This window comes from Hemicordylus capensis, chromosome 3, assembly GCF_027244095.1.
Source record: "Hemicordylus capensis ecotype Gifberg chromosome 3, rHemCap1.1.pri, whole genome shotgun sequence".
Lineage (NCBI taxonomy): Eukaryota > Metazoa > Chordata > Lepidosauria > Squamata > Cordylidae > Hemicordylus > Hemicordylus capensis.
In genome coordinates, this window is record NC_069659.1 from 30415801 (window position 1) to 30437985 (window position 22185).

At 42.6% G+C, this 22185-nt stretch overlaps 1 protein-coding gene across 1 annotated transcript; it reads right to left on the reverse strand.

Annotated features, from left to right (window-relative positions):
* Positions 1–1721: 1721 nt before the first annotated feature.
* Positions 1722–18114, reverse strand: LOC128348865 (vitelline membrane outer layer protein 1-like). The gene is made up of 4 exons (XM_053304549.1): positions 17780–18114; positions 17061–17239; positions 3107–3210; positions 1722–2100 (listed from the first exon to the last, which is right to left on the reverse strand). The coding sequence occupies exons 2-4, from the start codon at positions 17217–17219 to the stop codon at positions 1806–1808; spliced, it is 558 nt and encodes a 185-aa protein (XP_053160524.1). The 5' UTR covers positions 17220–17239; positions 17780–18114; the 3' UTR covers positions 1722–1805.
* Between the last annotated feature and the right edge of the window lie 4071 nt (positions 18115–22185).

The window sequence follows — 22185 nt, forward strand, 5'->3', positions numbered from 1 at the left end:
CAATAGCAATAGCACTTACATTTATATACCGCTCTATAGCTGGAAGCTCTCTAAGCGGTTTAAAATGATTTAGCATATTGCCCCCCAACATTCTGAGTACTCATTTTACCGACCTCAGAAGGATAGAAGGCTGAGTCAACCTTGAGCCCCTGGTCAGGATCGAACTTGCAACCTTCTGGTTACAGGGCGGCAGTTTTACCACTGCGCCACCAGGGGCTCATCGCTTTAAAATTTAAGGTTTTTCCTCATAATAAGTTATAATGGAGCTTTCAGCAGCCCCATAAGTGCACTTGGGGGGTGCTGGGGTGGCCCAGAGTGAGTGGTGGTGTAGTGCACATAGGGTGCCAACCACCCCATGGGTTTCTAACCAATGGGGTACAGGGTTCTGTTGTTTCTGAAGAATTCTGAGTTTGGATTCTATGATAGCAAATTTGAGTGGATTCATGGTGTCTCATTGAAAATCTCATTAAAAATCGTACAAGTGTCCGATTGCTTTGGGGTTTGGGTGACAGGTGCCCGTGGGTGTCAGCTACCATCCGACCAATTTTTGGGTGTCCAAACCAGTTTGAACCAGTTCGATTTGAACCACCCCCTTGTTAGGTTCAAATTCGAACCTGAAGCTTGAACCTGATGGCTGGTTCAGTTTGAATATGAACCTTCAAACCACCCTGGTTCAATTTCGAACCGGTTCCAATTCAAACTGGTTCGCACATCCCTACTGAGCCATGCTGCAGTGGGCATCCAGTGAACAACAGATTACAGGATTAAGAAGGGAAAATGACATTCAGGGGTTGTGCAGGTCAGGAAGATGGAGAAACAATCAGCAGCAGCAATCGTAGAATGCAGCAGTTCAAGAATGTAAATGTAGGCCCAGTAATGCAATGAAATGAAGTTGCAGGAACATTCACAAGCTTTGCAGGCTCACACGCTTTGCAGGCTCAAACAACTCCATCTTCTTCTCCTTTACCTCCCTTTCCCTTTCTGACTCCACCCCCTATACTCTCCGCAAGATCCCCACTGGAACAAACTTCTAAACAAAAAAGCTTAGAAGATACTGGATAGAATACAACACATTTCAAAATTGTATGTCAACTCTAAATAGATACCAGTGATGGAACAGTACCTGGCCAGATGTTAGAGGCAGCATAAGGATTTTAACAAGCATGACTCACCAGTATATCTCCATGTCCATTCACCAAGCCCTGCATAGTTTTTCCCATTGTTAACTCTTTAACCTTTTGTTGACTACCCATCCAGAAGTGATACATGGAGGCTGTTTACTTTTCACGAGCTCATAGCCTGGGTTAGGTTGCTCAATATGGAATGCATGTAGATCTATATCCATGTAGATCCCAGTGCTCCCACTCAGCCTAACCCCACTTCAGAGTCTGGCTCTTGACCAAGGTTAAGGATGTAAGAACTCAGCTGCTGGGATCGTGTGTGTCTCCTAGTGCTGCACACAGCCCAAGGAGACACAGAGACAGGTGCCTAGAGTGACTGTCTGGTGGGGGAATCCCCCAATGAACCGCGTTCAGCGCAATGGTTTTCAGAGGCCGGATTCCCGGAGGCCGAGATGACATGTCCTGGCCTCTGGAGATCCACACTGCTTGGCGCAGTGCAGCAACATTCACTTGGTCATCTGGGAGAAGACGAGTTGGCCACCCACCTGGTTATAAAAATAGCCCCATAAGCAACTGAGATTTTTAAAAGACAAAGACAACTCTTAGTTCAAGATTTAATTGTCATTGAGATTCATATTTTAGAACACAGGCAGCTGTGTTGTAAGAGACTGAGTCTCTTGTGGTTCAGTAACAGCAGTAGAACTTCACATCATTAAGAGCTGTGTCGTCACCAATACCTTGGTCAATATCCATCTTAGTTATTATCCCACATATGAAGCCAGGGGCACAGCTCTCACTCCAGTCCCCAAACTTCCCCCAATTGTGTCCAAGACCTTCCAGAACAACTCCAAATTCACATCTGAAGCGGATATTGTTGGCTGCTGTATCGTCACGGATCCCTTGGTGTTCTTCCACCTGCAGAGAGAATTGCTGCAGGTTGCCTTTGGGGCAACTCTCAATCTCTTGCCAAGTTCCCCACCTGCCAAAAAAGACAATGATGAAGATGTCCTGAGAAATTTAGGACCAACAAAAGGAAGTACTTCTTCACGCAGCACATAATTAATCTGTGGAATTTTCTGCCACAGGATGTTGTGATGGCCACCAGTTTGGGTGGCTTTAAAAGGCGCTTAGACAAATTCTTGGAGGACAGGTCCACCAATGGCTACTAATCTTGATGACTATAGGCTACCTTCAGATTCAGAAGTGGGATGCCTCTGGATACCCATTGCAGGGGAGCAACAGCAGGAGTGGGGGTATGCCTTTAGCTCCTGCATGTGGACTTTCCAGAGGAACCTGATGGGCCATTGTGAGGCTATTCTCACGACCAGCAAAAATCAGGCCAGGAGAGCCTAGCCCAATTTTAGCTGCTCGTGTAAACCCCTTGAGAAGCCCTCCCCTTAGCCCAGGTTAGCAGAGGGAGTGCTCCACTAAATGGGGTTAACGGATTGTGTGCTGCTGCGGCGCGGCTCCATGCTACAGCAACTCATGAGGAGACTCCCGACCGGGAGGCTAAAAAGCAGCAGCCTCCCTGCTCGGGGGTCTCTCCAGCATGCTCTGTGTGCTTGCACAGAGCATGCTGGAACTCCCAGGGGCTGTGTGGCCCCTGAACTCCCAAGCCCCTGCCGGCTCCATAACGGAGCCGGCAGTCGTGTGGGCGGCCGATCTGGCCACCCAGGCAGGGCTTCCTGATTGTCTGTGGGGAGAGCGAGCTTAGCCTGCTCTCCCGCAAACCCTTGCAAAGCGGGTCTCACTGATCGTGAGACCCGCCTCTGTGAGTAACAAGATGTGGGGCTAGATAGGCTTGGGCCTGATCCAGCAAGGCTCTTATGTTATTTTGTAAATAAATCAAAAGCAAGTGTATCTATTCCAGTCATTCCTTGCACGTCAGAGGAGGAATAACAGTAAAGAATTCAGCCTCACCCCTCCCACTGCCACATTCCATGCAACAAAGTCAAAGAGGAAAAGCAAGCAAAAAAGTAACTCACTTTCCAACTGTAGATTCAATGGTTGTGCCATCAGTACAGTGCAGACGGATGCCATTCAGGCCTGTATCATCCTCCCACGAAAGTGCACCTTGGTAATCTTGTACCTAGTGGAGAAGGAAGGAAGAGAAGGTGATAAAGCTGTGGACAATACAAGGTGACAATATTTTCTACATTTATGCATGCCTCTGTAGGCTAGTTCTCATGATTATGAATATCCTACCTAAGTTTTGGAGCTGTGTGAGCTCCCAATATTTGATTTCCTGTCCATTAAAAACAAGGTCAGAAGCGCCAGCAGTGATTGTGTGCTATGCGGAGGCAGGGTCGGAGTGTTCCCTCCTATCCAGCAACAGGACCCACTACCAGGGGAGGAGAGCTGATCTGATGAGAGCAAGCATGAATTGACCCCTTTGCAAAGCAGGGTCCACCCTGGTTTTCATTTGAATGGGTGAACACATGTGAGCACTGTAAGATATTCCCCTTAGGGGATGGATTGGAGCCGCTCTGGGAAGTGCAGAAGGTTTCAAGTTCCCTCCCTGGCTTCTCCAAGACAGGGCTGAGAGAGTCTCCTGCCTGCAACCTTGAAGAAGCTGCTGCCAGTCTTGCCGAATAATACTGCAAGATTGTGTTAAGCTTGAGGAATGGGGTACCGGTATTAATGATGTTAAGGAGGCTGATGAAGCTTTGTGGGCGAAACGGTGAACATCCGGAAGAGCCGTTCGACTTTGCTCCATGAAGTTTGTTTTTCTCCATTAGGGCATGCAGTGGGCTTTATCTTTGATTCATGACATCTATTTTATGGAAGCCATGCTCAACGGGTTCTCTGCAATCTGCATTTTTGTTATTTGAAACCTTCACTCCTGTCTGGATGGTATTGAGCGTCTCTCATATAAGCCAGCACCCCCCTTTCTTTTGCCTTGTTCAGTCACATGCTTTGCATTCTCCTAAAGGGCATAAGGGGGTTAATTCGCTGACTGATGGCGTCCACACCTCGTTGAGACCACGTTTGATGCACCTTTTTTGTTATTTGGAATGATTTTTGCTCTTTAGTGTTCTTGAATATTTAATTATAGGTTCATTGTTTGCTAATATACATTTTCAGTGTTTGGCTGCTTTATATTATTTGTATATTTGTTTTTCATTGTCACGGTCGGATTTCCTCCCCCTCCCCCTCCCCCTTTTTCGCCAGTCTGTGTAGAGAACACTGAACTAGATAGACCAATGGTCTGACTCTGAATAAGGCAGCTTCCTATGATCCTAAGTCTTTAATGGAATAGGAGGGAAGGCCCTCTGGCCCAGCTGCTGCTTAGCCCGTGATCACTGCCAGCAGCTCCAACCTTGATTTTAACTCAAACATGAGCCAAAAATGGGAATCGCTCCTGAGCTAGAATGGGAGGCTTCTCTTGCCCTATGCGTAGTCTGGGAGTACTTCTGGACCCAAACCTCTCCCTGGTTTCTCAGGCTGAGGCAGTGGCTAGTGGGGCTTTCTATCAGTTTTGGTTGAGATGCCAGTTACCTCCATTTCTGGAGATAAAAACCTTAAAACAGTGGTGCATATGCTGGTATCCTCCAGACGTGACTACAGCAATGCACTCTAGGTTGGGCTGCCTTTTGTACATCGTCCAAACATTGCAGCTGGTACAGAATGCAACAACCAGGTTGGTCTCTGGGGTTACCCGAAGAAATCATATTACACCCATTTTAAAAGAACGACATTGGCTGCCAATAAGTTTCCAGGCAAGATACAAAGTGCTGGTTATTTTCAAAATGTAGGGATGTAAGAAGTGGGGTCACCCAGGGATCTGTACTGGGACCGGTGCTTTTTAATTTATTCATAAATGATCTAGAAGCAGGGGTAAGCAGAGAGGTGGCCAAATTTGCAGATGATACCAAACTCTTTCAGGTAGTGAAATCCAAAACGCATTGTGAGGAACTCCAAAAGGATCTCTCCAAGCTGGGAGAGTGGGCAACAAAGTGGCAAATGCGGTTCAATGTTGGCAAGTGTAAAGTGATGCACATTGGGACGAAAAACCCCAGCTTCAAGTATACGCTGATGAGATCTGAGTTGTCAGTGACTGACCAGGAGAGTGATCTTGGGTTTGTGGTTGACAGCTCGTTGAAAGGGTCGACTCAATGTGCAGCAGCTATGAAAAATGACATTTCCATGCTAGGGATCATTAGGAAGGGGATTGAAAATAAAACAGCTCATATTATAATGCCCTTATAAAAAACTATGGTGCAACCACATTTGGAGTACTGCGTCCAATTCTGGTCACCACATCTCAAAAAGGACATGTTGAACTGGAAAAGGTGGAGAAGAGGGCAACCAAGATGATCAGAGACCTTTCTTACGAGGCAAGACTACACCACCTGTGGCTTTTTAGTTTAGAAAAAAAGACGACTGTGGGGAGACATGATAGAGGTCTATAAAATCGTGCATGGTGTGGAGAAAGTGGATAGAGAGAAATCCTTCTCCCTCTCCCATAACACTAGAACCAGGGGTAATCCCATGAAATTGAGTACTGGGAACTCTAGGACCAACAAACAGAAGTACTTTTTCACACAATGCATAATCAACTTGTCGAATTCTCTGTCACAAGATGTGGTGACAGCCAACAACCTGCATGGCTTTAAGAAGCGTTTGGATAACTTCATGGAGGAGAGGTACATCAACGGCTAATAGTCGGAGGGCTGTGGGCCACCTCCAGCCACAGAGGCTGGATGCCTGAGTACCAGTTGCAGGGGAGCAACAGCAGGAGGGAGGGTATGCCCTTAACTCCTGCCTGTGGAGCAGCATCTGGTGGGCCACTGTATGAAACAGGATGCTGGACTAGATGGGCCTTGGGCCTGATTCAGCAGGGCTGTTCTTATGTTCTTATGTTCTTATGTTATTACCTATAAAGACCTGAATGGCTTGGTTCAAAGGTATTTAAGAGAAGACCTTCTTCTTCATCAACCCCACCACCTATTAAGATTATCTGGGGAGCTCTGGTTGCAGTTGCCACTGGTTCAGTTGGTGGACACTTGAAATTGGACCTTTTCCAGGATTGCCCCGGGTCTTTGGAGTGCACTTCCTAACAAAATTAGAGCCCCTCCTTCTCTGGAGGTTTTTAAGAAGGGCCTGAAAACTTATCTGTTTAGTTAGGCTTTTAGTTTATAGTTTTTTAATGTTTATATCTGTATTTTAAACTGTTTTAATTGTGCTTTGTGTTTTAGATTGTAACCGCCCAGGGATTTGCATGTGGGGCAGTATAGAAATGTGTGAAGGAAGGAAGGAAGGAAGGAAGGAAGGATCGTGGTCATGAGAACAGCCCTTGCATTTTTAATGTGATTAGCACTGCACTCTGGCTTACAAGTCAAAATGGATTGGATATTCCATGGGCTAATTAAACAATAAAGCAATCTTAGCTCTAGTCATGTGCAACTGCTTACACACAGCAACAGTTGGCCATAGATGCGGATGTGTATTCACATCTGTATCAAAACACATTTGCATGCATTAGGGATATGCATGGAACCTGTTTGTCTGGTTCAGTCCAATTCTGGTCTGGACAAACTAGGTCTGTTCCGGTTTGGCCAATGAACCAGGCCAAACTGGTTTGTTCAGGGGTATACTTGTAAAGGGGAATCCAGGGAGGATTTCCCTTTACAAGTAAAGGAGGATTCCTTAATTTGAGGTGGGGAGACCAAGTGAAAGGGTCCTTAATACCTTTTATTTTCAGGCCACGGCAGTAGCCACAGTGGCAAAATGTCTCCGTAGATTGTCAGGGGTGGTGACGGGGGCTCCTCCAAGCCCCCACCCCCACCCCCAGCCTCCCAAATGAAGGGGTGGGACCAGACCGGGCTGTCATTCAGGAGCTGGCGGGAGGGCTTGGAGGAGTCCCCGCTGCCTCCCCCTGATGCCTCTGGAGACTCTCTGCCACCGCCAGCTGAAGATAAAAGGTATTAAGAATGCTTTCTCTCTCCCCCGCCCCCTTATGTTACGGAATCCTTTACTTGGAAAGGAGAATCCTCGCCGGATTCATTTTTACAAATATATCCTTGAACCAGCCCACGAACTGGTTCTTAGAATTGGAGCCGGTCTGGTTTAAACTCAGAGTGCCCAAACCAGGCCAGTTCGATTTGACCCATGATTTGAATCAAGCTGACTTGCACATCCCTAGCATGAATGTTTGCATCTACTTTTGCCATGCAGAGAAGCAAACTTAATAAGAGAAATGCAACATTGCTGTTGCCTGGCCTAGACACTCCTGCATCTGCCCACCTGTCCCCGTCCCTCTGTGTTCTGCAAGGTTTTTCTCAGGTCACGTATGCAGCACAACACCAGACCTGAATTGCTTCCACACTATCAGTGTTGCCTGGACTTGCCATCTTTTGTAGATTCACCTTTTACAGAACTCTGATTCTCTGTACTGCAGAGCTCTGATTCTCTGCAAGTGCTCCGCAAACCCCATTTTTCTGCTCGTGAGTTGTTGTGGCGCGGCTCCATGTCGTGGCTACTCATGAGGAGACCTCTGACCAGGAGGATGAAAAGTTGCCTCCTGGCTTGGGGGTCTCTCCAGCATGCCCTGCACGCTCACGCAGGGCATGCTGGAGCTTTCGGGGGCCGCACGGCCCCCAAACTCCCCAGCCCCAGCCGGCTCCATGACGGAGCCAGCAGTCGTGTGGGTGGCCGCTGCGGTCGCCCAGAGTATACTGTCTGCTCATCTGCGGGAAGAGTGGGCTCAGCCCGCTTTTCCCGCAAACCCTCCCCAGGCAGCTCCCACCAATCGTGGGAACCACCTCATTGTCTCTTTCATTTCCCCCTAACATTAATAGGTGGTTGCAGCTGTTCAATATACACGCTCTCTTTTATCTTGCACTTTACTGTATTTTCTTCAACAGTCAAAACAAACATCTTTGTTTGGATAACTCTCCCTTCATGTTTTTTCTTACATATGTTTTGCCCAGGGTTTCAATTGGTTTTTATTATGGTGCATGGCTTCCAAGTGCTCTTAGTACCTTGCCTGAGGTTGTAAGATCTTTGTGTTTAATTTGTTTTTACCTACACATTATAAGAGGTCTTAAATCTTGTCAGATTGCTTACAGCCAGAGATCTGTGTCCCATATGCAGAATCCCATTACCATTTCTCTTCATTCTCTGTTGGTCTTTGTTCCTCCAGAATATAAAATAATCCAAAAGTATTCAGCAACATCTTTACTCTGAAGGACCATTTTCTCTAGTTTATTTCATTGAGCAGTTCAACAGTGGGAAGCCTCTCCATAGATGCAAAAGTAATCATCTTGTCCAGCTTCTTTGCCTACAAACTCTTTTGTTATCCCACAACCTACTGCTTCACAACTGGGCTCATAACCCAATGCTGCAGAGAAATTACTTAATCTCGATAATTAATAAATAATACAGGAAGCAACTTTAACTGAGAAACAAGAGTTTGATATTTACTACTAACTAAAAGCACAGGTTAAGAAAGCTGCCTAGAGACTTCAGTTGTGGGTAGTATACAAATATGATAGATAGATAGATAGATAGATAGATAGATAGATAGAGAACAATAAACAGACTAACAGTCTCTTATGCAGAGAGAGGGAGAATCTCTCAGTTTGAATTCAAGACAGAAAATAGTAAGAAGCAGACAAACAAAACTGTAACTTTTATTATGGGCTAAAAATCAGAAGATGGTCACTCAAGCTATTAAAATGCTACAACAACAACTTTCTATGTTAATAGCAAATGAACTTGAACAGAATTTGAAATATGTTAGACAAAGGACATTCGAGTTCGCAAATAAACCAGGCAAGTTGTTAGCTTGGAAAATTAGATTTGAGAAGAAGAAAAATTATATATCCAAAATACTTACCAAAAATGGGCTCTCTTATGATGGAAAGGAAATTAGAGCGGAATTTTTAAAATATTATTCAGAATTATATAAAGGCAAAATAGTTGAAGGAAAAAAAAATTGAGCAGTTTCTTAGGACCAATAATATTCCAAAACTTTCTAAGGAACAAATAGAAATTATGAATGCTCTGATAACAATCATGGAAGTAACAGAAGCAATAAATCAAGCTAAGCCCAACAAGGCCCCAGGGCCTGATGGACTGTCAGCTTTGTATTATAAGTCATTTAAAGATCAAATCTTACAGCCTCTTCAATGGACTATGAATGAAATTTTACAAAAAGGCATTATGCCAGATTCGTGGAAGTATGCAAATGTTGCAGTAATCCCAAAACCAGATCAAGACCCAATGTTAGTTAAAAACTATAGACCAATTTCACTTTTAAATAATGATTACAAACTCTTTGCTGCCATTTTGGCAAGAAGAATGAAGGTTATATTAAGGGATTTTATTCATGAAGATCAAGCTGGATTTTTGCCAAAGAGACAACTGAGAGATAATGTCAGAACAGTCTTGAATGTATTGGAGTACTGTGAGAAACATAATGATAAACAGATGGTGATGATTTTTGTGGATGCAGAGAAAGCTTTTGACAATATTTCGTGGCAATTTATGTGGAGATTACTTGAGGTAATGACTGCTGGCAACAATTTTATTAGGGCAAATAAGACAATTTATTCAGAGCAATATGCTAAGATTATTGTAAATGGGGAATTATCAGACAACTGTGTAATACAAAAAGGAACTAGACAAGGATGTCCACTCTCCCCATTGCTTTTCATACTGGTTCTAGAAGTGCTCTGTAGAACTATCAGAGAAGATGATAAATTACATGGTCCCAAAATTGGGAAACAAGATTACAAGTTGAGAGTCTTTGCAGATGATGTTGTGCTGTTTTTTAGAGAATCCAATGGACAAGATTGAAAGACTCTTGGATAAAATACAACAATTTGGCCAGCTGGCTGGATTTTATATAAATAAGACCAAAACCAAGGTCTTGACTAAAAATATGGATCAGAAAACTAAGGATAGATTCTCTGAAATAAGTGAGTTGAAAGTGGAGAAGAAAGTTAAATATCTGGGGGTCTGGTTATCAAATAACAATTCCTTGCTATTCACAAACAACTATGTTAAAATATGGAATTCAGTGAAAATTGATCTACAAAGATGGTCTAAAATGAATTTGTCTTTAATGGGAAGAATTTCAGTGGTGAAAATGAATGTCTTACCTAAAATGTTATTTCTCTTTCAGACTATTCCCATAATCAACACTGTAACTTGTTTTACGCAATGGCAGAAGGACATAACTAAGTTTGTTTGACAGGGGAAAAGACCAAGAATTAATTTTAAGAATTTAACAGATGCAAAGGAAAGAGGTGGTCTTACCTTGCCAGACTTAAGGTTATACTTTGATGCTGTTTGTTCGACATGGCTAAAAAAATGGATAACATTAAGAAACCCTAGAATTCTTGATTTGGAAGGATTTGACAGAAGGTTTGGAAGGCATGCGTATCTGTGGTACGAAAAAACTAAAATACATAAAGACTTTTTGAACCACTATGTGAGAAGGAGTTTAATGAGGGTGTGGTTAAAATATAAAAATTGTTTGGAACCTAAAACTCCGTTATGGATATCTCCAATTGAAGCTTTATCACGTAAAGAAGTAAATATGCAAATGTGTTGGGGTACATATAGGGACTTGTTACATTTCCAGGAAAAGGATTGTAAGTTAAAAAGTTTAACTGAAATACAAAATTTGGTTAGAGATTGGTTTCAGTATCATCAGTTAAATGAGATATATAAAAAAGACACTAATGTTGGATTTGAGGATCAGATGTCAAATTTTGAGAAGGAATTATGTCAAAATGATGAAAAATTAGTTTCTAAAATGTATAAACTCTTGCTTCTGGAGGAGATAAGAGAGGAAGTGGTTAAAAAAACCATGATAAAGTGGGCTCAAGATGTGGGGCGTAATATAGAAATGGCAGCCTGGGAAAAGTTATGGAAAAATGATTTAAAATTCACTGCATGTTATGGTTTAAAAGAAAACTATTATAAAATGATGTATAGATGGTACTTGACACCAAAAAAATTGGCATTAATGTATAAAAATGTTTCAAACAAATGTTGGAAGTGTGGGCATTCTGAAGGTACTTTATTTCATATGTGGTGGACCTGTGGGAAGGCTAAGGCCTATTGGGATATGATCTATAATGAGTTAAAGAAAATATTTAAAATGACATTTCCTAAGAAGCCAGAATCTTTCCTGCTGGGAATAACGCAAGGAGTAATTTCTACAAATAACTTAACATTCTTCATGTATGCTTCTACGGCAGCCTGAATAATATACGGCGCGCACAGAAATGGAAGAGTAATGAACTGCCTTCAAAAGAAGATTGGCTGATAAAAATTTTTGAATATGCAGAGATGGCAAAACTGACAACACTGATAAGAGACCGAAACTTAGAATCTTTCAAAGAAGATTGGAAACCATTTTTGTTGTATTTAAAAAACTATTTTCCTACTATGGATCTTACAGCTGGATTTGAAATTTTTTTAAAAATGCAGCTTGGATTGATTAACTGTGTTTATAAGGGTTTCAATTTATGTTTTGAATTATTATTATAGCAAAGGTAAACTTTATAACTGATGTTTCACGAAGAGAGGTGCGCGAGAAGTTCATTTATGTTTATTTTGTTTGTTATGAATGAATATTATTATTGTTAAAATCAATAAAAATTGAATTGGAAAAAACAAAAAACAAAACTCTAACTTCACCCCCAGGCCAGTGCATAGACATATTCAAACACAGACAAGCATGCCCCACACGAAGAACTGAGACAATGTTCATGGCAAAATCCCAGCAATGAAGGGGAGGAGGTCTATTAGGCATGTTGGAGCTCCAACTGTAGAACTCTACAGAGTTCTACAGTGAGAGGAGAGAATTTTGTCTGCGTTCTGACTGTTGGAGCTCCTTCCTGTCACTGCAGAAACTCATTCTGATTATGCCCAACATAGAACTCTACATGAATCACATTTTAAAAGAAAAAAGAAAATAAAGTAACTCTAGGGCTTGCTGTTTGAGAGATGGAGATCAGTGTCCATTCCTATGCAACATGATGTCTCAAAAGTTATGTGTTAAGTGTCCTTAAATTCACTGAAATAAATGTTTGTTTTAAAATGTATATTTAAAATATTATTTTATTTATTTATTTATTTATTTATTTATTTATTTATTTATTTAACATATTTGTATACTGCCCAAAATGCAAGTCTCTGGGTAGTTTACAACAAAACAATACAACAAATAAAATGGTTAAAACATAACAATAATTTAAGATTTAAAACACTGCTAAAACTATTAAAAACCATAAAACTATTCAAACTGTATCTAATTAAGCCTTGGTGAACAAATGTGTCTTGACTGCCTTTTTTAAAGTTGTAAGAGATGCTGAGGCTCTTATTTCAGCAAGGAATGCATTCCAAAATCTCAGGGCAGCAACAGAGAATGCCCGTCGCTGAGTAGGCACCAGGCGAGCCGGTGGCAATTGCAGACGAACCTCTCCTGATGATCTCAATGGGCGATGTGTTTCATAGCGAAGAAGACGTTCTCTTAAATACCCAGGGCCCAAGCTGTTTAGGGCTTTATAGGCTATAAACAAGACCTTGTATTTTGCCTGGAAACGTATTGGCAACCAGTGTGGAACTTTTAAGATACATGTGATCTCTTTGAGATGACCCAGAGACCAACCTGGCTACCACATTCTGGACCAACTTCAGTTTCCAGACTAGGTACAAAGGCAGTCCCACATAGAACACATTGCAGTAGTCAAGTCTGGAGGTGACCAGCAGATGTACTACTCTTCTGAAGTCAATTCTCTCAAGAAACGGACACAGCTGGCGTATCAACCAAAGCTGATAGAAGGTATTTCTGGCCACCTGGGATACCAGGGAAAGGTTTGTGTCCAGAAGCACCTCCAAATTGCATACCTGTTCCTTCTGGGGAAGTGTGGCCCCAACCAGAACAGACAGACCCCATCCAGAACAGTCAGATCAAAATGTCAATGTTTAAAATGATATTAATTTTTAATTGATTCAATGTTTTAAATGATATTAATTGTAAACCACCCAGAGACACAGGTTTTGGATGGTATAGAAATATTTTAAATAGATAGATAGATAGATAGATAGATAGATAGATAGATAGATAGAATCTCTCGTGTCCTGACCCCACAAATAAGTACCTCCATTTTATCTGGATTCAGTCTCATCCAGCCTATCAGCACCTCCAGGCAGGCATTTAGGGAGGTTGTGCCTTCTCCTGATGATGTTGACAGGGTAAAAGAGTTTTGGGTGTCATCAGCATACTGATAACACCCTGCGCCAAATCTCCTGATGATCTCTCCCAGCGGCTTCATGTAGATGTTAAACAACATCGGAGACAATACGGAGCCCTGAGGCACACCATACAAAAGTTCAGATTGTGAAGAACAGCAGTCTCCAAGGGACACCCTCTAGAACCTGCCTGAGAGGTAGGAGCAGAACCACTGCAAAGCAGTGCCTCTAAGACGCTCCAGAAGGATACTATGGTCGACAGTATCGAAAGCCACCAAGAGGTCCAAAAGGACAAACAGAGTCATACTTCCTCTCCCAATTCCCAATTGGAGATCATCCATCAGGCCGACAAGGCAGTCTCCACCCCATAGCCCGCCCAAAAGCCAGTCTGAAATGGGTCTAGATGTCTCTCTGCATGACATAAAAGTGCTCTTTTGAGTACACACACATACACCACTCAGTAAAAATGCCCTGTGGCTTCCCCTAGTTTAGTCAGTCTATTCCTCAAAGTTGCCCCCCAACTCCATGCTGCAAAGCTTCACAATCCTCTGCACACGCTTACAATCACTGTCTTCTTTATTACTTCAGCTAGTTTAGGGACTATTTAAAAAACAACATGAGTGCTATCCAGTCTTGTTGTTTTTATTATTCTGCAGACTGTTTGGTAAGTATCCCCTTCCTGTTTCTGCTGCTGTTTCATCAGAAGATTCGGTGCAGAGTGTTATCAGTATGCTGATGACACCCAAATCTTTTTCTCCATGTCAACATGGAGCCACACGGACATGGTGGTGTGACAGACTTTCTCTCAGTATCCTTGTTGTTGGGGAGAGAGGAGATTCTCTTGCCATTGCAAAACAAAAAAAAACAGAACCAGACCAGTCCAGGAGGGCCAACAGGTGAGGTAACTGACTGAGAGCAGAGACTGAAAAAATGCTTCCACGTCAAATGAAGGTACAAAAGTTTCCTTCATTCACATTAGCCATCCGTTTTCAAATCAGGGGAGGAGCATGTGGTTGGCAGAAATGCAACAGAGCTAATGTTCCAAAGGTAGATATAATAACATTTTGACCAACGTTAAGGTGAAAAATCAACATCTTAAAGAAAAGTAATTTAAATAATTGCGTTAGTCACTGCCATATTGTAAAAGAAAAGAAATTAGTAATTATTTTAAACATGGAAGCCTTTAAGAGGTCCTTTTGATATACTGATATTCTAGATGCTACGCATTAATTGCTTAACATAAATGTGTGTGTGTGTGTGTGTGTGTGTGTGTGTGTGTGTGTGTGTGTGTGTGAGAGAGAGAGAGAGAGAGAGAGAGAGAGAGAGAGAGAGAGAGAGAGAGAGAGATATTTTAAAAAGTCTGCATACAGTGTATCTGCAGTTATTTTTATTTGTGAAATTCCTTGTAATGAGAAGGGTATAAAGTTTTCAGAGCTTCCCACAGATCAAATTATGCTTTATATTGATCAGTATTAACCCATGACATCTTTGTCATGACATTTAGTGTTGGACAGATCAAGAGGAAAGGATAATATAACTGGCATGAATTAGAATTTATTGAGCAATTATCATAGGAAATGCCACCTTAAGTGGCACAGTTGAGAAATGCTTGACTAACAAGCAGAAGGTTGCTGGTTGGAATCCCTACTGATACTATATCGGGTAGCAGTGCTATAGGAAGATGCTGTAAGGCATCATCTCATACTGCGCGGGAGAAGGCAATGGTAAACCCTGCTTGTATGCTACCAAAGAAAACCACAGGGCTCTATGGGCACCAGGAGTCAAAATTGACTTGACAGCACATTTTACCTTTATAATAGGAAATGGCAGTCGGTAGTAATATCTTCAAATTTCCTCCTTCCTTAAGATGAGTAATTACTTAATTATTCACTCATTACTTAATTACCTGCTTAATCACTCTGTGTGTGTCTGTGTCTGTGTGTCAGTAAGCTAAAAAAAAAACCAAAGAGAAGTTTTGAAAATGAACATTTTCATTGTGCTGGGGGACTACTGCTGGGCCCTGTGGCCGTTGGCCTGTGGGGTCCCGCAGGGATCGGTCTTGTCCCCCATGCTGCTTAACATCTGCATGAAGCCGCTGGGAGAGGTCATCCGGGGATTTGGACTGAGTTGTCAGCAATATGCGGATGACACTCAGCTCTATCTCTCCTTGTCATCTGACCCTAGGGAAGTGGTGGATGTCCTGAATCGGGGGCTGGAGGTCGTGATGGGTTGGATGTGGGCTAACAAACTGAAATTGAATCCGGATAAGACGGAGGTAGTGTTGGTCAGTAGGAGAGCCAATTGGGATGTGGAGATTTTACCGGTTCTGGATGGTGTTGCACTCCCCTTGTACGCAGCTTGGGGTTACTACTGGACCCGGCTCTGCTTTTGGAGGCTCAGGTAGAGGGGGTGGCCAGGGGTGCCTTTGCATGGTTTCAGCTGGTGCCCTTTCTCAAGAAGGCAGATCTGGCCACGGTTACCCATGCCTTAGTCACATCGCGACTGGATTACTGTAACGCGCTCTACATGGGGCTGCCCTTGAAGAATATCCGGAAACTGCAGATAGTGCAAAACGCGGCAGCGAGGGTTTTATCCGGAGCTGCCCGTTTGGAACATATCACCCCCATGTTGAAAGAGCTCCACTGGCTGCCGGTTTGTTTCCGGGTCCAATTCAAGGTGCTGGTTTTGACCTTTAAAGCCCTAAATGGTTTGGGCCCAGGGTATCTGAGGGACCGCCTGCTCCCAAGGGTTGCTGCCCGCTTGGCAAGGACATCTGAGTGGGCTCTGCTCCGGGTGCCGACAATGAGGGAGGCCCGGCTGTCGTGCACTCGGGACAGGGCCTTCTCTGTTGCTGCTCCTAGACTCTGGAATGCTCTCCCAGTGACCATTCGTTCCTCGGACTCCATCACGGCTTTTAGAAAGCTTTTAAAGAATTGGCTTTTTACCCAGGCTTTTACATAATCGTTTTTAGTGCTGCTTCTGTGTGTTTTTATCTGTTGTCTTGCTTTTATGCTTGTTTTATGTGTTTTTAGCTTGATGTTTTTATTGCTTGATGTTTTTGTTGCTTTTTATTGTATGTTTTAATTTTTGTAAACCGCCTTAGGGTTTTCTTTTAATGAAAGGCAGTATAGAAATGTAAAAATAAATAAAATTAAAATAAAGAAACATGGTGGTGTTTGCTTGTCGAAAGCGAGCTAAATTTCTTTCTCTCTTTTTGGGGAGCGAGCATGTGTGTGTTTATTATGTATATATATGTATGTTAACTATCTATGCATATATCTTAATGTAATAATAGTATTATTAAATTACAAAAATCACCCCTTTGCCCAATTTCTTTGAAATTTGGGTGGTACTGTAGCTTCAGCCCATTGGGCACTACCACCCAACCCACTTAGGCCACAAAATGGAGGTCCAAATCTCTGAATTTGGGGGGTCTGAATCTGGGGTGATTTGTTTTGTACCCAAATCAGGGCAATTGCAGACGGGGTGATTTGTTTTGTCTACGAATTGCCTGAATCAGCCAGATTCAGGTACAAATCATTTTGCACCCAAATCGCTTTGCACATCCCTACTAAGCTCTACTGTTTCCCCAGCTTTCCTTTCAGGGTTCAAGAACTATTTTCTGAGGAGTGTACAGAAAGAAAAGAAGGAAGCCAGTTCAGAGAGAGTGAGCTGTGACTTCTGCTCAGCACTGGGGTTCCTAAAAGGAGCGAAGGAGATTTTTACCTTCAATTGGAACGCGTGAGCATAACCTTTAGGACAGTAGTGTGGTTTATCCCAATTCCCCCAAGGAGATCCATTCTTCACTGAGATGCTGGATTTAAATTTTCGGGAAGAGATGCAGCCAAAGGTCAGGAAGAACATGATGCCGATGGAGAAGTCCATGGAAGACAGTTTTTTCTAAACTGCAGTGTAGAAATATAGTTGAAAGAACAATCTTGAGAATTTTTACCACTGTAAAGATAACAAGTCCATTCTTCTCCAGCCAATATCTCTCTGGATCCTTTTTCACAGAGCTTTTCAGACACTGCCCGTAGAGGAAAGATAGGAATATGGGAAGCGACCTTATATCAAGTTAGATCATTGGTCCACCTAGCTCAGAACTCTCTCTACTGGACTTCCGGTTGGACTGCCAGCGTAGCAACTGCTCCCCTGCTGAGGGGAGACTGAGTTGGGGGGAAATAAGAAGGTTTTGAGGCTTCAAAACTTTCATGCCATCCTGGATTAAAGGATTTTTAGGCTCAAGATAACCCACGTCTTCTCATATGCCAATCGCTACTACGGGGACTGAGCCAGAGCTCAGTTGTTTAGTGGAAGCGGATCGGCAGAGAAGGGGCTCCATCTTTGCTAACCTCCTCCTCAGAAAATCTTTACGATTCAAGGCTACGTAGCAGACAATTTCTAAGACTGGGATATAATTAATGATTCAAGGTTAAGAAGCTCACCTCTTTCAGTGAAGAAGCTTTACAGAAGATTTAAACTCCTCCTGCACCCGGGATGACACAGACTAGCTCGTAAGTTCTTCTATGGATTATAACTAAAGAAATGGATATTATTTTCTTGGTTTGCTAAATACAGAAGGGTTCTCAACTATTGAATTTAATACAGGGAGAGAAGTTGACTAATGGGGACAGTTACTTTCAAATTTTAAAGAAGAGTTCAAGAAGAGATTTATGAGGTTTTAAAGTTAAAAGAAAAAGAGAGACGCTTATTTGTTACTTATTCTGTCTATCACTGCGTCTAACCAATCGGAATAATGGAAACAACAGAAGCTCCATAACACTAGCCACAGACGTTGCAGACTGTTTACTTTCAAGATAAGCACAGGCCTGTGCTTTCTATTTTGAGATCAAGGTCAAAATCGGCCGTGCAAGTAACTTTCTTCTTTAACCCCTGCATGCCACTAAGTTCTAGCTATGGAAAAGGTGCTGGAACTAAAAAAGATCATGCTGGCAAATGCAGCTGTCCTTCGGTCAATTCGTATTATTTTTCAACAAGCCGATACAGAGACCACGCAGATGAGAGAATTCAAACCAACAATTGAAACGGGGGAGAAGGATCTGGAGGCATCAAAGGACAATAGAGAAAGAATTCCAGATCAAATGGCTTTGTTGGAAATTAGACAAGATACCCTAGAACTATTTAATCAGAAGGTTGGGGAAATAATTGGAGAAAATTCTACAGCAACTGTGGGATTTACAGTGGACAAGAAGGAGACTCAAATTAAGACAGATTCTTGTTTGATCTTGGATGTGGTTAAAAGAAATGAACGAATGAAAGTCTTTCCAGTACAGCTTTTAATCAAACCAATAGCTGACCGAATTTTTATTGTTGTTTTTGGACGAGATAAGAGAGGAGTTGGTTAGGGTAGATATTTTAAAATGGGTTTAATATGTTGGGCATGATATAGAGGTGACGGACTGGGAAAAGCTATGGTCTAATGAGTCAAAATTTGCAGCATGATATATTTGAAGTGAAAATTATTATAAAATGATTTATAGATGGATCTTGATATTTAAAAAGTTGGTACTGATGTATAAAAATGTCTAGGCTGGATTTTGGAGATATGAGGGGATGTTGAGGGTATCTTTATTTTATTTTTATTTTTTATCTATTATTTATTTATTTTTTCCCTCCTTTTTTGTGTTTTTGTCTTGACATTGGGTAGATATGTGGGAGGGTTGGGGCCTATTGAGACATGGTATACAATGAATTAAAGCAAATAATGGGGTGGTGTTTATTAGTAGGTGTTGATGGTGGCTAGAGTGACATATGTATTAAAGTGAAAGACCAACTGAATTGGGGGAGAAGGCTTGATAGAGATTTTGGGTTGAGTGGTGACAGCAGAATTTACAATATGGATAGAAGATCAGGGTCTATAAAGTTTTAATTTGAGAGTAGATTAATGGTTTGTCTTTTTTTTAATTATTATTCCTTTTTTCTTTCTTTCTTTCTTCTTTTTGTCATTCTCTTCTTTATCTTAATGTTTAATTTCTTTTCTCCCTAAGGTTTCCAGAGGTATGTTGTTATTCTTCTTTGTTTTTTTTTGTTTTTTTCCCTTTTTTTTAATTAATTAGGATAAGGTAAATTATAGTGAGTTGTTATTATTTAGAGATATCACTATACTGATAACAGTTCAAAGTTTGGAACATTTCAGAGAAGATTGGAAACTTTATTCATTGTATTTAAAGAATTGTTCCTCTAATATAGATCTTACAGATGATTTTGGAGTTGGAAGAGCAGGGGAGGCAGGTTCATGGTTTGCTTTTAAAGTTTTAAGATAAACTTTAGATTTGTTATTTCACGAAGGAGATGAGCGGGAAGTCCATTCTTGTTGTTGTGTTTGTTATGGTTGTTATTAGTGTTAAAAATCAATAAAAATTAAATGTCCAAAAGAACTCTCTCTACTGACTGTCAGCGGCTCTCCAAGGTTTATTTATTGCCCCTCCAGTACACTACTGCTCAGGGCATCTCACAACATTTCAGGCAGGAGCCTTTCCTAACCCTACCTGGGGATGCCAGGGAGTGAAGCTGGGCCTTATGCATACAAGCTGATGCTCTACCATTAAGCTACAGCATAATCCACTAAGGAGAAGATCCTACAGCAGTCAGTGCTCACATATAGAAGCTCTTCTCATGATCCGTGAGAAGAGCTTCTGTCAGGCTTAGCCCGCTCTCCACGCAGACGAGCAGCCTCTCGTAGCTGGATGGCCGAATCAGCCACCCATACATGGCTGCCAGCTCCATCACCGAGCTCGTGGGGGCTTCAGGGATCTGGGCCACGTGGCCCTCAGGAGTCCCAGAATGTTCTGAGTGAGCACACGGGGCATCCTGGAGAGGCCCCCGAGCCCAGGAGGCTGCTTGCAGCCTCCTGGTGGGGGTCTCCTTGTGTGTTGGTGTGGTGTGGAGCTGGGCTGCAGCAGCACAAGAACAACCAAACAGGGTTAGTGGAGCGCTAGCTCAGCGAACCTCGTTTAAGGATAGGGGTGCTTTAGGTGGTCTGCTGCCGAGAGCCAAGCAGTTCCTGTCACAGCAGTTGACCAGGAGAAATCAGGCTAGGCTCCCTTAGCCCAATTTCTCATGGTTGTGTGAATAGCTTCACAGTCATCCATCTAAATCCAAACCAAAGGGGACAGTTGGTTCTTCCTTACTACCAGATGACCGGCTCAAGGTGCAATTCCTTTGAGTTAATATGAGAAACGGACTGACTGGTTGTTCCTACTACTATTTGCTTCCTACAAACATCTCAGAAGTGCTGGGAAATGTGGGCTTGTCCGATTCCAAGGTCCTCAGAAAAGCACACTTGGCTACTAGAAAATACCTTACAATTCAAAGTGAAAGGTAGGGCAAAAGTAGTGGACAGATTCTCTCTTACCATAAATAAACATCAGGTTGGTTCTCACAATGGCAGCAATGTTAGTTGGATGAGAATTGGCTATTCCCATCCAACTAACACGCAATTTCCCACAGAGCATGTCATGTAAACCCAGGATTTTTTGCCAATCTCTGTTTGGAAATGCACTAACCTGACATGGAGCTGACATAGAGCTGAGATGCGTAATCTAGATCTGAAGTCAGCTTGACCATGCGGGACTCATGTCAGATTTTTGTGCTGCCAAACAGAGATCAGCAAAGAAAATCCTAGGTTCACACATCACACTCCATGGGAGCATGCTTGCCACCAGAGGTGCGCCCAGGTAATTTTGGAACCTGGAACTAAAGGCCTTTGGAGCAACCCCCCACCCCACCCCCGCCGCATGCCAATGCAAGCTAAGCATCATTTTTTAACCCATAGGTTCTTGACGGCACAGACCACACCACCCAGGACAGACTAAAGAGGATTGGGGGGGCCCCGGGGGTGTGGAGGCCCTGGATTTGGCCGTAAAATCCAGGTATAAGAGTGCCTCTGCTTCCCACCAGAATCTCTGATTTCTATCCTACAAACAATGCTGCAATTATGAAAACTAGCCCGTTGTGTTGTATGAATTTCTGGATAACATAATAAATTGTTATTAATTCAGAATGACTGGGAATTTGGCTGGCTCTCTTTCAGGATCTAGAACCCCTCCCCAAATGGTCTTCTATTCCAGTGGTTCCCAACCTTATGGTTCTCCAGATGTTGCTGAATTACAAATTCCATCATCCCCAGCCACAGTATTGTAGTGAGGATGATGGGAGTTGTCATTCATCAACATCTGGAGCACTACAGGTTGGGAATCCCTGTTCTGTTCCGTATGTCTTAGTGATCTGGCTCTAGCTAATTTGGTCATTAGATGAACACCCTCTACATTTCTAGTGACCCAATTGCCTTAATAATAATTTCAGGTATAGGAAGAGGGGGGAGAAATGATCATTACATATTGCAAATAAGATGTGTGAAACAGATGATAACACTAAGGTTGTTTGTATTTTTTTAAAAAAATAAATAAATTGGAATAGTGTTAGAAGCAACCCCATTTTGGAGGATGGGGTGTCATGGTCTAGAGGAGGCCCTTTCCCCCTATAAGTTCAGGCCCTCTAGGGAAGGGCTGCTCAACTTCGGCCCTCCTCCAGATGTTGGCCTATAACTCCCATAATTCCTGGCTATTGGCCACTGTGGCTGGGGATTATGGGAGTTGTAGTTCAAAAACAGCTGAGGGGGCCTAGGTTGAGCAGGCCTGTTCTAGGGGAACAGAAAAACCACTTGGATCTTAGGCTTGGCCTTTCCCAGAAGGGAGTCCGACTGAAGTGGTTGACTAAGGGCAAGACAGGAGCCCTATTCATACCGTAGGGCTTTTCTCACAACCAAAATCAGGACTGGAGGAATGTCTGGCCAGGAAAGGCGAACCATGTGCTCCTGACTGGCAGTCAT

Bases quoted from the DNA above. Each gene is read 5' to 3' on its own strand.
- LOC128348865 (XM_053304549.1), bottom strand. From the start codon at position 17,219: ATGGACTTCTCCATCGGCATCATGTTCTTCCTGACCTTTGGCTGCATC. The intron at 3,211-17,060 runs GTAAAAATCTCC...CTTCTCCACTAG, and splicing joins CTCACGCGTTCCAATTGAAG to GTACAAGATTACCAAGGTGC. The intron at 2,101-3,106 runs GTGAGTTACTTT...CTTTTTTGGCAG, and splicing joins ATTGAATCTACAGTTGGAAA to GTGGGGAACTTGGCAAGAGA.